The following is a 15366-nucleotide window of genomic DNA, read 5'->3' as shown; positions in this document are numbered from 1 at the left end:
TTTACTATTCCTATGGTCCTACCTTCATTTCATTAGTTGTAGGTTGTAATGGAATATATAAAAAAACTTGTTCTCTTGAATATTGATACCTAAAATTAAATGCCTATTATTTTTATTGAAATTAACTCGATGTATATTTTTGTTTTTTATCTTTTTGTTGGTGGCTCAAAACAGTAAAGTGACACATTATGTTGATCATTTTTTTTTTTTGTGAATATCAATTAATCGATATATCCCTGACTCTTTGTTTTCCCTCCACGACAAATGGAAATTCTAACCTAGATTAGTTTAGTTTTTTTCTTTTTAAATGTCATGGTATTTTAGTTTTTTTTTTTTAAGGTTTTAATGGAAAAAATATAGAGAAAATGAACGAAATGACCAAATGGTTTGACATAGGTAAATCTCAGAGATCATTAATTAATATTGTTAAACTACAGGGATGACTTAATTAGTTTGGTTAAATCTCATGGACAAATTAATTATTTACCCTTCTTGAGTTTCAGGGTATTTTAGTCTTTTTTAAAGATTTTAACGAAAAAATCTGGAGAAAATGGGCAGAAAGACCACGTGGTTTGACAGTGGTAAACCTCGAGAACCATTAACTAATATTACAAAAATGCTGGGTGACTTAGTTAGTTTAGTCAAATTTCCGAGACGAATTAATTATTTTCCCTTCTATTTATTAGAAAATAGTGCGTGTGCACACACACATATATATAAATTTAGACATGAATTTTATTATTTTAACCTTGCAGCACCCTCAACTTTTATTTTGACTTATCAAACACTTCAACTTATAAAAATACATCTATTAAACATTTAAACTCACAAAATTTGATTAATTAGACACTCATTAAAAAATTAAAATTTATAAAAATTATTATTTTAAAAGTCATAGCAATTATATATTAAAGTAATATTTTATTGATAAAAATCAAAAAGTAAAAAAATTATTAATATTAATATCATTATCAAAATTTATAAGTAAGTGCACGAGGTGATATGCAAAGTGACGGGTGAATGAATGTTTTACAGCTTGACAATTGACATGGTTTGTATGGTAAGTTGATCTTGCTTAGGCTTTTAGGGTTTGATTGTGAAGGAAGTAGGGACCACCTAAGCAGGGTACGCAAGTAGAATCATGTTTATGCCCGTGTCGACAGTGGTATCTCTTTCTGAGGTTGGATCCAATAAAAATCAACCATTTTATCATTCGGGTCCCACTACCTAATTTTGTGGTCCATTAGCTGTCTCAACCCATCCTGGCCGTTTAATTTTTCCACACTTATTTATTCTTATTTTCAAATCCATAAATTTGTCCTTGTATTTTATCCGTTTAACAATCTAATCCTATATTTTTTCCAAGAATAATATTTTTAAACATTGAAGGCTTTAACAAATTCAGGTTTAATTCGCGAAATTATGATAAAAACTTGAGCTTTTGAAGCTCAATTCATAACTTATTTATGTTTCGATTGCACCAAATTTTATAAAAATATATAAAATTTGTAAATGAATTATAAAATTAAGCAACGCATAAAATTACCATTCTCATTCTACAAAGTGATTTTTTTTAATTATTTTACTTATTTATTTTATCATATTTTATCAAATTCATTTAGAAAATTTATTTTTTCAAAAAAAAGTTTTCTTCTTATTTTTTATTTTAATATTTTTCATCTTTTTTTAAATATTTTTTAGCATGTTTTTTACTATTAAGGGAAGAAAAAATCAAGTGAGATATATATTGATCACCAAATTAAGTGCAAGAATTTTATTAATCTTATTTTTATTTTATATATTTATTTTAATAAAAATGTAAAAAATTATGTAGCATAATATAAATATGATTGGTATTTATTATTTATTTTTATCAAATTACTATTTCAATGATATTTTAGAAAATAAAAGCAAATAAATTTTCAATTATAATTTTATATCATACATAATTATGTGAAATTCAATTGAATTACATATTTTAAATTAATCATAATAAACGTAAATAAATAATTTATTTATAAATTAATTTCATATTTTGAATTTATTTATACCAAAAGCAGTGTAAGAGCTCAATGTTATCAAATGATTTATTTTGATTTCCTTTTCTGTTATTTTACAAATACTTTATTAGTTTTTTTTTTCTTTTCAAATCCAAATAGTAATACAATGGCCATCCTTTGAGATCAAATCGAATTATCACAATATTAAAAATACATCTAAAAGATCATAAGAACAAAAAAGATTAGCAAGATAACAATTCAATGTCAATATTGTAAGGAGTGTATGCGCTGTTGTTAATATTTTATATATTCTGATAATTATTGCTATCCTTACAATAATAGAAACATTTTTAAATAAGAAATTGGTAGAAGAATTTTACAAAATAATAAATTTTCCCAGTAAAAAAAAAATTTCCAAGAAAGAATTTTCCATGATATTGCCAAGAAAGAAGACTAAAAGGATATGACTGTATGAGGGCCAGACTTGATATGTAAAGCATTTCAATTTGACATGTTGACCAATCTACCTTATTGAAGACTATAAAATTTTGATTAATGAGAGATGACCCATACGATTCCCTCACCTTTCCAATTATTTTTCTTTAACAGACCAGACATATAACCAAACATGACGTCGACATCTCATGCGATCCATATAATGGGAAAAAAAAAAAAAAAAAAAAGGCAATGAGTCTTGTTTTATTCTTTATTTTTTAATTTTTTTTAAAAAAAAGAATACAATTTGGAAAAATAATTAATTTGAGTAGTCCAAAATGAATATTAATGTATGGGCCTGATCACCAATAAGTAGGAGTTAGAAAACGGTTGGTTCGGTTCAAAACGAATCCAAAAGATAAAAACTAAAGTCGTAGGATGATAAATTCAATCGAATCGAAATTGATATCTGAACCAAATCGACTCAAATCAAAATAGTTGGTTCAACCTGTTTTGGTCGATTTTTGCCATATCGATTTGATTTTAAGTCTAATCGATGAATTTTTATAAAACCGACTCGTATCAAATTATAAATTCGGCTCAAACCAAATAAACCGACAAAAGCAACTTCCCTTGAATGCTGACTGAACCGAAATGGATAAGTTTAATTTTCGATTCGATTTGATTCAGTCAGTGGTTTTGCAAACCCCTACCAATGAGCCGTCATATCAGCAGAAAATATATTGCGTCTCCAGACAAATTTTATGTGTTAAGTTTAAGGTTTGAAATCTGGAATGGAGTTGCCGCTAATCCGCTATTGAAAGAATTTTACTTAAATATCACTCTCGTTGAAAGAGTACCGGGACACACCTATAATATATAAACTTAAATGCGACTTCAATTGCAAATAATTGGACTGGGACTCAATATTACCATCAAATCAAACAAATTAAGGAGTTCTACAAAAAATTATACATGTATGAAAACGGGACCTACTTAATGTATTTGCCTTTCAATTATTTCGCTAATTTGCTATTTACTTCAAATATTAGTCTTAATCATCAAAGTTAATTCGCATGCCATTTGTCATTAATTTTAGTTGAATAATTTTGATGCATGTCTATTTCATACATGCCTTTTTCAAGCTTCAGTGATTATGCCATGACACTAAGAAATTCATGTTCACATTATGATTTTTCTAACTGATTTTTAATTTATGATAATGATAGAAATTACTTAGAAGCTAATGAAAATCTAAACTATGTCTGCTTTTGATAACTACTGATCAGTAGATGGTCAAAATTTTCAGTGCATTCTAAAATACAAGCTAATTAACAATACAATTTCATGTACAAATCCTATTTCTCTTTAACTTTCCCCTTATTAATCTTCTGTACTCAGTCATTTCTGAACTTAATTAGCAGTAAAACATCACATTCTTCACCTTCTCTTTCAATGCAGGCAGTGGGCGGACATGCGATCCGTTGGCTGTTCGTGTGCAATGCATTTTAGGACTTTCTGGCGCATCAGGTTCCATGTAAAATCGAGCTCGATAAGCTGCTAGATGTGCATAATATGCAGGAGGCACTGCATGTTTAAACAAAGATTATACCACTTAATATGTATGCAACTTAGTTAATCTGTTCTTATGATGAAATCAAGAACTTAATAAATTGATAATTCAATAATTAGAGAAATTACCTACAGAAACCGACCGAGTGCACCTAGCATACCTGTCACAAAATGATGAACCTAATTAGAAAACTATAAATTTTATTTTTCAACCATCGTTAGAGAAGTAATAGAACCGAATTTCGTACGTATAGCAGAGGTTATTTGTTAGAGATTGAATCTCATCTGCAGTGAAGTTGTTCTCATCCCAGAGCACATGATAATGAGCAGGTCTACTGGTGCCCTGTCAATTTTCAGTACCAATGTGGATAAATGTTTTATATTAACTCAAACCTATCCTTTCAGTTCCCAAGTTCTTTAAGGGATATACATATAATTTCGTTGTAAATATTTAATATTTTCATCCCATATGCAGATACCTGGATTCCTGCATGACTACATAAATAAAAGTCAAATTCGGTCGGATGACATATTTTAGAATCCACCACAGTACCTACATTGAGAAACAAAAGTTATACACCTTTAGTTTAATAATTTTCGAAGGATCTTGAATTACTACAGTATGGTCTGAGAGAGCTAGAAGAGTTTATTGTTTTGATTAGTATTTTTATGATTCAGGCATAAAATTCACTTACAGTGCATTGGCTAGTGGCTATTTTGTTTCACTATAAAGGCTAGAGTAAGAAATTGAAAGAAATACCAGGTAAAATGTTTCCACTTTTGTCAGTGCTACTTCTGTTATTATAGTTGCTTGGGAAAAGTCTCGTATGATGCCGCTTTTGGACGATGACAAATGTTACTGGAGGTTGGTAACTAGGTTCTAGTGATGCACAAGCCTTTCGAATTGCATCAAGTTCATATAAGAGAACCTGGTAGAACTGGCCTTCACTGACACCATCCCTGAAAGTATAATCAAAATTTGGCATTAAAAAGAAATTACACTGTAAGCTTCTGTACTCAGTGTTTCTTCAATTATTGTTGCTACTTGAATATAGTCAACTGTTATTATTGCATAAATTCTCATACCAATACCTGTAAAAAATTATCCTTAATGGCTTTCGCCCAGTTGCCTCCTTAAATGAAAGTAGAAGTTCCCTACAGTAACACAACTTAAGTACCATCGGTAAGTTTTATAAATGAGAGTGCTGATGTGGCTAAACAAGCAGCACTGCAAGCCGTGCAAAAATCGCAGGGAGGAGCTATTTAATATATATATGTATATGTATATGTATATATTACCTGATCATGCCTCCAGAAACTGTTCCCTGTTGAGGGTCTTGCCAGGTTTTGAATAAATCTTGAATAAGTTCTTGCCTATGAGGCTGAGCACATACTAATCCAGCATATTTTGTAACTTCTGGCCAGTCTTGGGAGGCTACAACCTGCAAAAATAATGCTTCGAAACTAAGACACGGATTTAAGATAGAAATTTTGACTTGATTGGCTTACAGCAGCTATTGATGGACTAGTGTCTTCTCCGGACTCTGGATGCGTTACATCAGCCCCGAAAATTATGGTTGGGATGTCGCTGACCAAGGGTATCCTCCAACTTAAAGCATCTAAAAGCACCGTATTTCTTCCGCCCATCTAAAAGAAGTTAATGAAAAGAAAGAAATGAACAAATTAATTTCTCTTGGAATTTTTTGATTTCTAAAGCCATAGAATAACATACATTGTGACTGACCTTAACATTTATTTTGAGTGAAACATTTGCCAAGTATTGTCTGTTAATCTTGAAAACATGCTTGGTAAGGCAGCATTGTGAAATCAATCCAAGATCAGTTTCGCAAATTCGTTTCAAATCACCTGAAATGCAGTTCATCCCCTTACTATATACTTCTCATATATTTCCTTTTGATTTGGATTAGAAGTAAGGACTTAACAATTAGGAATTTGTTAACATGTAACCAATATATGTCACATTTATCTGTAGGAATTGACAATTAGAAGCAACATGTAATCACATACCATACAATGAGCCATTGTTGTCTGGAAGGATGGCAATAAGTAACTCCAATTCTTTCCCTTCAAGTTTTTTCGCAGCAGCATGATACACATACTTCAAGGCCTTCTTTACCTGATCAGGCCTTGCTGAATATATTGGAATCACAGGTTCACAGTTAAAATCCTGCAATGACAGCAATGCAGGTAGGTTATTGGACATAATGATTACAACACTAATCAATCTGATTGTCTGGTCATTACAGAAAGATCAAGAAGCTTTACCATGCCAGAGATTTGGCACATTTGGACCAACTGCTGGCAAAAACCACGAGCCGTGATTTCTTGGACACTTCGAGAGAAGTTAATGCAAGCCCAGTATCTTACATTGCTTCCATTTATCACTTTCTGCATTAAAATAAGTAGTTAATACTCCTCTTGACATTAATTGGTTAACAGCATCTTCGTAAAATGCCTATTTGGTTAATGCATTTGTGATGTATTAAACTAACCTTGTTCATCATATTCCACTGACCAACTTGAGGCAGATATTCTTTTACTTTTCCAGTATCATTGTACTTGAGCTATTAGCAAGTGACACAAAATAAATGAGGCCTAACAGCATGAAGACGAACATAAAATGCGATAATGATTTGAAATTGTACCCATGGAGCTGGTAGAACTCGAGCCTCGATTGATGCAAGGTTGCTATCTATGCTAATGCCAAACTCCTTCACATAAGGATCTTCTTCATATCCATTTTGGTGAATTGTCTGCAGACAGTGCAGAACCTTTTAGTTTGATAGCCTCAAGACTGGCCCTATCGGTTTGTTCAATTATCACTTTTCAAACTTAGCAAGATACATTATCTTTCAACACATTAACATAAAAATTACCACTATTAGCCCTTTATACAGAAGGATTAGCTACGCAAAGAACAGAACATTACTCTATAATTTAGTACAATTTCCAACCAACTATATCTCGTGTACACATAATATATTCACTTTTGTGTTTCCCATTAACAAGGAAACACTAAACAATTAGAGGATTGATTGTGTAAACCTGTAAAATGTCCAATTCTTGTTCGTGGGGTCGCTGGCATGAAACTTTCAGCAAAGAAGTAATCTGCTTTTCATTAAGCCCTTTTGTATATCTTTGTCCCTCGACTATCTTGCAAGCCTAAAAATATATTCATGTAAGCTTATAGAACCTGACATGATATATCACACAGAATGCATGAACCAATATCAATAGAACATACCTCCATTGGCAAATAGTTCACCTTCCTCTGGTTTCCAGTTTGAAGGCATGGCAGGTGGGGATATCGAATGGTATAGCCATACACCTCTTGAAAGTACTCAACAACTGATTTCATGTTCATATGCTCATCAAGAGGGAAGCTGTTAAAATGGAAAGATAAGCAAAAGATAACTTCTAATTCACAAAATGTTTGACAAGGTTAAAGAAAAACCACTTAGGATTAAGAAAACTCAATACTGTTCCTACATTAGCTCACGTGTGGGCTGTGTGGTCAATCCAGAAATTCTGTACTTCCTTCGCACATTTCCTCTGTGGGTAACTTCAACTTTGACACCTCTAAGGGCTTTCTTGACCTGCAACATTAACAAAAAATAATTATAACAGGCTAAATATCAATTGAACATTTGTTTTCTATGGAAAATTATTTTGAAATTGTAATTCTCAGTATATGCGTAGCAAAATGACAGACTTGGTTGTTGATTCAGTTTGAATTATTTAACAAATACACGAATGAAATCATAGGCTATACTGAAAAACCATCACAATTAAAGATGGCCAAGGAAATTTAATGATGCCAAGAAGTTGAAAGCTGTGCCAATCTTTACCTAAATGATTCAATCACTGATGAGTTTTAGTTTCTTATCACTAAATGTATATTCTCTCTCTGATCCTTAAATTGAGGTTATTAATAGCAAATGGCAGGGAAAACTCTCAAAAATTATCAAGAAGAATTCATGGTTCTTGGCAAGTAAAAATGTACGATTGGAGGTAATTAGTGCACAGCAGTTACAGCAGTATAGATACATTTGCCTCCAATTTTGTGCAAGATATGAATTTGTCACTCCTATTTTAATCAAAACACACTATTTCCACAAATATATAAAGTGACTAAATTGAAAATTGAATCTCTAATCAACTTCCATTCACTATCTGCACTAATCAGTTTAATACCTTAATGCGGTCCGCATCTGACAATGGCCTTGTATACACATCTTTGCCCAAAATTTGAGCAGCAAATTCAATAACAAGAACGGGTTCAATGAAAGCAGTTGCCGACATGTCTAGAAAAGAAAAATTTAGAATGTCAATATTTCTATAGATACATAAACTGATATGTACAATTTTTTTTTTTTTTTTTAAAAGAAGCAAATCAATTCCTCTGTACCAATATTTAGTGACAATCCCATTTGAGTAGGTCTTATACTTTGGTAGAAGCCCCTCCATGATTCTAAGCCACCATCAAGTTGCTGTGGTTTCTTGATATCAGGAGAATAAAAAGACTTTCCAATTGACACATACCTGTATGAGCACATATATGCAAGGATTAGAAGTATATAACAAATAATTTCCAACCCATTTGCAAAAGATGAAATGAAAAACCTCAAAGAAAATAAATAAAGAATTGACCTCTGGACTGCAAATTCCCTTAATACAATGTCAATAATAGTAATTGCTTGTTGAGGGGTATCAACCGGTTTTCCAGAAAGAAGCTCTCTTAATGGCAGCATATTAGCGAAAGCTTCAAACTTGATTGTCACTTTAAATTCTTTGTTCCTAAAGCAGTTAACCCAAAGAAAAAGAACAACAATATCAATATACAAAACAGAAACAGAAACAAAAAGAAAAAATTATATATAACTATAACTCAACAGATGCGACAATTAATTAGCTTGATAAATTACTTGATATTGCCTGTTGCCTCATCTTCATGAACCAAAGTTATAGTGAAATTTTTGCAAGTAAAAGGCAGTGATTTGGCTGTGTATAGGTTTCTTCTACCATCATAAACTGGTAATCTCATCCCTAAATCAGTTTCTCTGTAAAGTTTAACCAACTGGGTCATAATAGCTTTGCTCAATTTACGAGATGTAACTTCTGGGCTTATTTCTACCTGCACCATATATAGAAAACCATAACCAAAAAAATAAAAAATAGTCTTTAAGCTAAAAGGGTAATTTAATTCAATAAAAAGGTGTAATTAACTTACACTATATTGACTCAAGTCTGAATAAGGTATCTCAGCAAGAAAATGGTTAGCTTTAACCATGCACTTTGTCCCCAGCTGTCCATATCCAGGCCTTTTATGAAAAATGAGGCTTTTGCATGAAGAACGAGAAGACAACCCATTACTTGAATAAAGATGATGAGCATTTGGTAATGATATTTTCCTGTTAAGTCCTTTCCCTCCTCTTCTCCTTCCATTTCTCCTTTTCTCTTTTCCATTTTCTCCAATGGGTACTTGAGCAGAAACAAGATGATTCTGGTCAAGATCCTTCATATGCATGTTAGGCATATCGATCTGGTTCAAGAAACTTGTTTAAAGTAGTAGTAATAATAATAATAATAAAAATAATAATAATGAAATGGTGAAAAGACAAGAGCGGTGTAACATTTTCCACGTTTGTGTGAGAATATTGAGGTAAAGTTGAGAGATGAAAGGGTTGACACGAAGCATTGTAACGGCTGGAAAACTAAAAAGAAAGCAAAAAGGATAAGACAGAGAGGGGAGGACGATCTTGACAGTGTTTTACTTCAAAGCTCTGTATATTCTCTGAAAAGTGCTCAACAATGGAGACGTGCATATACATGCACAACAAAACTTATAATTTCTACTGTTCTGACATTTTTACTAAAAGTCCAACCCCCTCATCCTAACCCCTAATTCTACTTTTTCTTTCTCAATATAATAATTTCATCCTCTTGCTTTCCAGGCCATTAAATTATACATCTCATATCATGGATTGGTTTAATGCATGGTTATCACTTTCCTTTTGATTGAATTCAAAAACAAAGTTAGACATCTCAAAATTTTTTCAAATCATAACATGCTTAGTCTTAAATATTGCAATATAATTTACTAATATATGCTTGAATATTTTTCAAAAATAATTTTATGTTGTAACCAACAGGAGGTCAGGAATTCATAACTTGAATGTCATATCTGGTGTTAATTAGAGACAATGACAAAGTGTAACCTAAAATTTTTTTTAAAAATTTACCCATTAAAATGTTAAAAGTTTCTAATTTTATCTATAAAATAGTGAATTTTTCCATTTTGCCTCAAATTTTACAATTATTTTTCAACCCAACTACTTTTTATTTATGGCACCATCACTGGAGACACATGTAGAAAGGAAAAAAAGTATTTTATTATATTATGTTGTACTATAAAAACTTGTTATGTTATAAGGGAATTGTAGTGGTATAACACAAGGGAAAATGGGGAAGCACTAAGCAGGACCACTGGTATATTGTGGGCTTAGGAGAAGATCCAATAGCCAAGAATTGGGCTTGTGGTCCCAAAGGGAGGCTGACAAGAAACCTTTTAGTTTTGCAATACAGCTTGTAGGAGATATATATACATAAATTAGCAAATATAAAACCCTCTTTTCAGCGAACAAAGAGGAGCTTTAACTCATCCCAAAGCCCTCTCTTTTACGTATCAACGGTGACAAAACAAACAGCCACTACTAGACAATTAATGGCTCTCTAGGGTTACTTACAGCTCCATTTTCCATTAACATTTAGAGCCTAAAAGGTGCTGGATGTTGATTACTCATGCCCTTTGCTTATTCCTAGCTTAATTACCTATACCATTTAATATTTAACTACCACTGTAATTTTTCTTTTTCTTCTTCTTTCTTTCTTTCTTTTTTGTTCTCTTTGAACTAGACATTGTTTTAATGCAACTTTGGTTTCTTTCTCTGCAGATTATGTCAGTTTCAGTCTTGTTTTCTCTGCTCAGAGCTGTGTTTCTGTGTGTATCTTATGACTATTGCTTGTTGATCCATAGGGTTATTATATAACATGAAGAATAATCATATGAACTGTCTCATTCCATTTCCCATCCGTGACTAGCTAGTTGTACATTTGTGAATTACAGTTTACCTGATGATAGTTATGGGTAAATTTTTTTTTATTGTTTTCCAAGCTTAAAATTAATTAACATATATATTTAATTAGGTGATTCTAACTCAGATCAACATGATAAACTAAAAGGCTTCAAACTATCTGTTCCTTATGCTCTCTTAGGTTTTGTGAGGCTACATTTTCTTAAATACATTAGGGTTCATGAGGCTACATTTTCTTATCCCTTTTCGTTCAGTAATGGCTAAGTAGTTATGATTAAGAAAAAGGTCAACTGGATTTCTATGTATATCATCGTTAACTTATGTTTTCTAGCTATAATTGAATACAATGTAACATAATTAAAGGTGTTTGTAGTGTGTAAGAAATAATACTAGAGTATATTTGGAAAGATGTTTTTTTTTTTTTCTAAAAATTATTGAAAAATACTTTCTTTTTTTTTAGTTTACACCAAAAGCATCCCTAATCATGTTTGTGCCGCGTTAGGCCCATAAAGAGAATCACTTTTTTACGAATTTTTTCCATTTATAAAGATCGAATACTTAATTTCTTACTTAAAAAATCCCGATCATTTCCCCATGGACCAACCATCGTTGGTAGTGAAAAATATACTGTTCAAAATACTATTTATTTTAACGAGAAAGATTTACCTAATATATGGAATGACGCATACACCAAACTAATCCAATAAAATTTTTTAGTTAAAAGGTGAATATGTGTTAATTCAGTCTGAAAAAAATAAAATGTTATCACATATTATAACAGTTTTTCTTGGATGACAATTAATTATTGATTTTAGTGTATGGATATGTGTTAGTTCGTAGCGAAAAAAATAAAATATTATGAAATTAGGTTAAAGTAAATTATTATTTTCATACATGGATGTACCTATATACCAAGTGGAATAAACATATCTTATTCTTTATAATTGAGAGGAAAAATTATAAAATACGTAAGTGATTTCCGGTAGGACATAAGTATAAACAATTATCTTTTTCTATATATATATATATATATCTAATAATTGTTTTTTAAACAAATCCAAAGGTAGATTTACATATTTATCTAGTACATTTTTATATCTAGATTACGATTCCTAATCCTATGGACACAACAGATGCATATAAATAAAAAAATTTATGACATGAACTTAATTTTCAATGTTCTCTTTAATTGAAGTACTTAAGAGTAACCGTTAATTAAACAATTAAATAAAGTAAATAACATAAACATTACACATGATTTTACTCTAAAACTACAAGCGCACCACCCAGTCACTTATTATTTCATTAAACGTATAAGTACATAGCATGCATTATGTGTGTATAAATATATATTAGTAGAAAACATTTTATTCAAATAATCTAGTTTTAAACATTTGAAACTTCATAAATTGTAAGCAATCAAACACTTAGACTATATATATAAAGTCTAGTCCAAAAAATTCAAAACACACAACAATATGTATAAAACGCCTGGATAGTAATGTCAAGACTAGAAAGAAAAAAACCCAGAAACCAGATGATTCTATTATTAATTTTTAGGTAGAAACAGAATGGTTGAGTATAGTTAGTGAGGGAGGAACCTGGCTGTTTATATTTTATGTTTCCTTTTAACAGCAGGTATTGAATGTTGTCTGCAACTGGAGCTAATCCATCTACGTACCCAAATCTTCAACTCTCTGCACCAAATCGAATATAATATTATATCAGACAAATTTCAGCCTTTGATATCTATAACAAGTAACAACTACTGCTGCTACTGAATATAGCCCAAATCTTCACTGTAAATGCGGCTACTCGACTCAGATATCAGACAGCATATATATATATATATATATATATTTAACTATTTACACACCTAGGATAAGACTAAAACTGGCAGGTGTGTTTATAGAGAGAAAATTGGACAAGACTACATGGTGAACAGTACGAGGAACGTATTTAAGGAGGAGATCTAATGGAAAAAGGTTTCAAAGATCTGTCTGTCTCCCTCTATATGTATATACATTAAAGCTACCGTATAATAGGTCACAGTACAGTTAAAGATCATATTTGTAGGTTTGGAGAACTAGAAATTTCTACATAATACGAGAAGGGGGAAAAATAAAGAAGAAGAAGAAGAAGAAGGAGCAGCACTTTAAAATACTTCAAGAAAAAGGTAGCTACTAAATTAACAGACCTCAAGAAACTAAAAACAGCTTTGTTAGTCTCTTCAAGCAAGGAAGACAGCTTCCATTAGAGTGAGCTTTGAAAATCTTGATGGAAAAGAGGAACATGTTTGTGGAATTTGAAACGAATATAACAGGAAAGATCAGTAGTTTCCTTGTTATATTAATTAATAATGTTATACTCATCAAGAATCAAGAAACACTCTTCAGTACCTTTAAGAAAAGAAAAGGAACTTTAAACAATGTTTTCCTTTAAGCATGAAATGAAATGAAAGCGTGCAATTGATAAAACGAGTAAACTTTTGCAATTATATGTACAATACATGAAAAGAATGGATATACATATATATTAGTATTGAACAAAGCAGATAAGTAATAATAAATTAAAGGCCTGAGATTCCATACTGTCACTCTGCAAAGCTTTCAGTGCATTTCCAAGCTGGTTTTTGCTTTTCTTGAAGATCTAATAACGCACATTAGACGGAGATTATTCAAATTATTTAGAAAAAGAACTGAAAAGAAAGTGTGCGTCACGTTCTTGACGGCAATGTTGCCCGATCTTGAAATTCCGGTGATAGAGCGAGAGGAAGAGGAGAGGAAATGCTTGTTTTAAGAGCGTGTGGTGAGGTTAAAGGCGTTTGTAAAGCAAGCTTTTTAAAAGGAGTGGAGGCGGGCACTGCCTTCGAGGTCTTTATAGGTACAAATTCTTGCTGACGGCTAAGAATTAATTTCAAAAATATTTATTTATGTGGAAATATTTTCATATTACTATATCACTTCTGCAATATTTGTCGTGATCCGAGAAAATAGTTTGTTACGCATATATAGTTTTAACAAGTGATAAATATTTTTTTATATATTTAGCCTTTATATATAATCAATAATTATTAATATATTCATTTTATATTCATTCAATAATACTTATCATATTTGAAAAAATAGTTTGTTCTAAAATATTTATCACATTTGTGGTTTCAAAGAGTAATAAATTTTTTTTTTTCATATTTATCCTTTGTATATTACCAATAATTGTTACTTCAATTTAATGATTTTCTTAGAAAATTAATATTAAATTAAAGGTAATAAAGACAATTTACTCAATAATTTATTATAACTTAGACAAATTTAATATTTTTTTTTAAGCATGAAATTCTAAATATAACAATTATTATAGAACACAGATAGTACTTCGATTTAATGGTTTTCTTAGAAAATTAATACTAAATTAATGGTAATATAGTCAATTTACTCAATAATTTATTGTAAATAAGACAAAATTTATAACTTTTTTAAGAAACATGAAACTCTAATCAATGTGACAAGTACTATGAAATAAAAGCAATAAACATTTTTTTTTGTTAACTATTACTTGCATCATGAGTAATGAGATATCTTAATCACATTTTGATTTAAGTTTTTAGTGCCTTTTGGTTGATGGGTCTAATAATAATGATCAAGCTTACTTTCTTTTCAACGGCTTAATAATTACCCCCTCTCTTGTCTTTATATAAAGAAATTTTTTAATTATGGTGTTTCTTTCGTACGCAAAACTTTAGTCAAAATGAAAACTTTAAAAAGTGTCAAATGAAAAGGTCCAAAATACCTAATATTAGCTATGTAATCCGCGTGCAAATTGCACTCTGAACGAGGAAAGTGACAAATAAAAAAAAAATACATTTAATTCATTTAAATTTTCAAAATCTGACTGGATAATTAATTTTCAATGTGTATTTTAACAGCGTGGTCGACTTTATGAATGTGAGCATAAACATGAGCGACTATTTGTGTAATTTTTCAAAATACAGACACACAATTATATGGTTACACTATAATTTTAAAGACTTTTATGTTGATATTACACCTTGTAAATATGTGCACCAATTTTGTTAACTCCAAATTACTTAATATAACTTTATAATTTAATTAAGTACTAATGAAAATTTCATTAGTATATTCTAAATAAGTTATACAAAATGAGAAAAAAAAAAAAAGCAATGTTAATTTTGAATTAGTTGTACCTTATTTGGACTCCATATGTTCATTATATTTGTGTGCATT

The 15366-nt window shown here is 30.6% G+C and overlaps 1 protein-coding gene across 2 annotated transcripts; it reads right to left on the bottom strand.

Moving 5' to 3' along the window:
- Positions 1-3682: 3682 nt before the first annotated feature.
- LOC105639298 (protein argonaute PNH1) lies at positions 3683-13951 on the bottom strand. Of its 2 annotated transcripts, none has more exons than XM_012223308.4 (23): positions 13714-13951; positions 12724-12819; positions 9259-9570; positions 8954-9162; positions 8679-8825; positions 8437-8570; positions 8223-8332; positions 7518-7624; positions 7273-7411; positions 7074-7190; positions 6674-6781; positions 6521-6592; positions 6294-6416; positions 6036-6195; positions 5752-5873; positions 5517-5654; positions 5307-5449; positions 5100-5162; positions 4768-4967; positions 4487-4560; positions 4256-4350; positions 4137-4168; positions 3683-4022 (listed from the first exon to the last, which is right to left on the bottom strand). In XM_012223308.4, the coding sequence occupies exons 3-23, from the start codon at positions 9562-9564 to the stop codon at positions 3853-3855; spliced, it is 2769 nt and encodes a 922-aa protein (XP_012078698.1). In that variant the 5' UTR covers positions 9565-9570; positions 12724-12819; positions 13714-13951; the 3' UTR covers positions 3683-3852. The 2 variants fall into 2 exon arrangements, with proteins under 2 accessions (XP_012078698.1, XP_020537123.1); XM_020681464.3 differs by lacking the exon at positions 13714-13951 and adding an exon at positions 13320-13467.
- Positions 13952-15366: the final 1415 nt, after the last annotated feature.

This window comes from Jatropha curcas, chromosome 8, assembly GCF_041381405.1.
Source record: "Jatropha curcas cultivar XTBG-Jc1 chromosome 8, XTBG_Jcur_1.0, whole genome shotgun sequence".
In the NCBI taxonomy this organism is placed as follows: domain Eukaryota; kingdom Viridiplantae; phylum Streptophyta; class Magnoliopsida; order Malpighiales; family Euphorbiaceae; genus Jatropha; species Jatropha curcas.
This window is presented reverse-complemented; position numbering and strand designations above follow the sequence as displayed.

What these genes read in the sequence shown, in the direction of transcription:
- LOC105639298 (XM_012223308.4), bottom strand. Translation starts at nt 9,564, where the DNA reads ATGCCTAACATGCATATGAAGGATCTTGACCAGAATCATCTTGTTTCT. An exon ending in GAGGCAACAGGCAATATCAA is followed by an intron (nt 8,826 to 8,953) that starts GTAATTTATCAA and finishes TAACTGCTTTAG; the next exon opens with GAACAAAGAATTTAAAGTGA. An exon ending in GAGTTCTACCAGCTCCATGG is followed by an intron (nt 6,593 to 6,673) that starts GTACAATTTCAA and finishes ACTTGCTAATAG; the next exon opens with CTCAAGTACAATGATACTGG.